Below are 753 nucleotides of genomic sequence, written 5' to 3'. Positions count from 1 at the left end.
TCCTTTAGCTACTGACGTGTAATGCCCTCTGTATTATAAACCACGTTCCCATGGGGTAGTCTTCATTTCAACCTCACAACCTCCACAACCTTGCTTATTATTATTATTTTCTACTGGGGATGCTTTCCTTTAAAAAGGCTCTTCTGGCTACATCTCTCTCGTTCTTCAGATCGCAGCTCAAACGTCATTCTTTCATATATAAATTATGTCTACATGTATGTCCCATCTCAGTGACCCCGTAACTCCAAAAGTAATGGAAGGACAGCAGTGGACAGGAAGTTCTGGTTAGTTGTTGCCAGGCGGTTGCCAGGGAGCCTGTAGAGGAGGCCGCGGAAGGGAGGAGCGTCCAGAGTTCCAATGACGGAATCCAGCGGGCGCCTGAGTCGCCCCTGAGTGCGTCAGCACGCGCGGTCGGCCGGGGGCGGGGCCAGGTCTGAGTCACGTGGCTTGGTTGCCTACGCGCTGCTGGGCCGTGGGAAGATGGCGGACGGAAAGGGAGACGCCGCCGCCACCGCCGGGGCTGGGGCTGAGGCTCCGGTGGGAGCCGGAGCCGGAGACGGAACCGAGACTGAGTCCATGGCTCGGGGCCATAGTCCCGCATCTCCGGCGCCGGTAGCCTCCGGATTGCGACCCTGTCTGTGGCAGCTGGAGACAGAACTGAGGGAGCAGGAGGTGTCGGAGGTCTCATCTTTGAACTACTGTCGGAGCTTCTGCCAGGTGAGGGGCGGACTGGCTGGCTGAGGGCGGCGGGGC

At 58.3% G+C, this 753-nt stretch overlaps 1 protein-coding gene across 1 annotated transcript in view; it reads left to right on the top strand.

Annotated features, from left to right (window-relative positions):
• The first annotated feature begins 451 nt into the window (after nucleotides 1-451).
• The window catches only part of RLF (rearranged L-myc fusion), an 81460-nt gene continuing 81158 nt past the window's right edge, over nucleotides 452-753 (top strand). Inside the window, exon 1 of the mRNA XM_010862724.1 lies at nucleotides 452-717. Within this exon, the coding sequence (XP_010861026.1) occupies nucleotides 481-717 (237 nt within the window). The 5' untranslated portion in view covers nucleotides 452-480. The remainder of the gene's footprint in view (nucleotides 718-753) is intronic.

The sequence above is a fragment of the Bison bison genome, unplaced genomic scaffold (genome assembly GCF_000754665.1).
Source record: "Bison bison bison isolate TAMUID 2011002044 unplaced genomic scaffold, Bison_UMD1.0 scf7180017864484, whole genome shotgun sequence".
In the NCBI taxonomy this organism is placed as follows: domain Eukaryota; kingdom Metazoa; phylum Chordata; class Mammalia; order Artiodactyla; family Bovidae; genus Bison; species Bison bison.
Note: the sequence above shows the minus strand (reverse complement) of the source record. Positions and strands in the feature narration are given on the sequence as shown.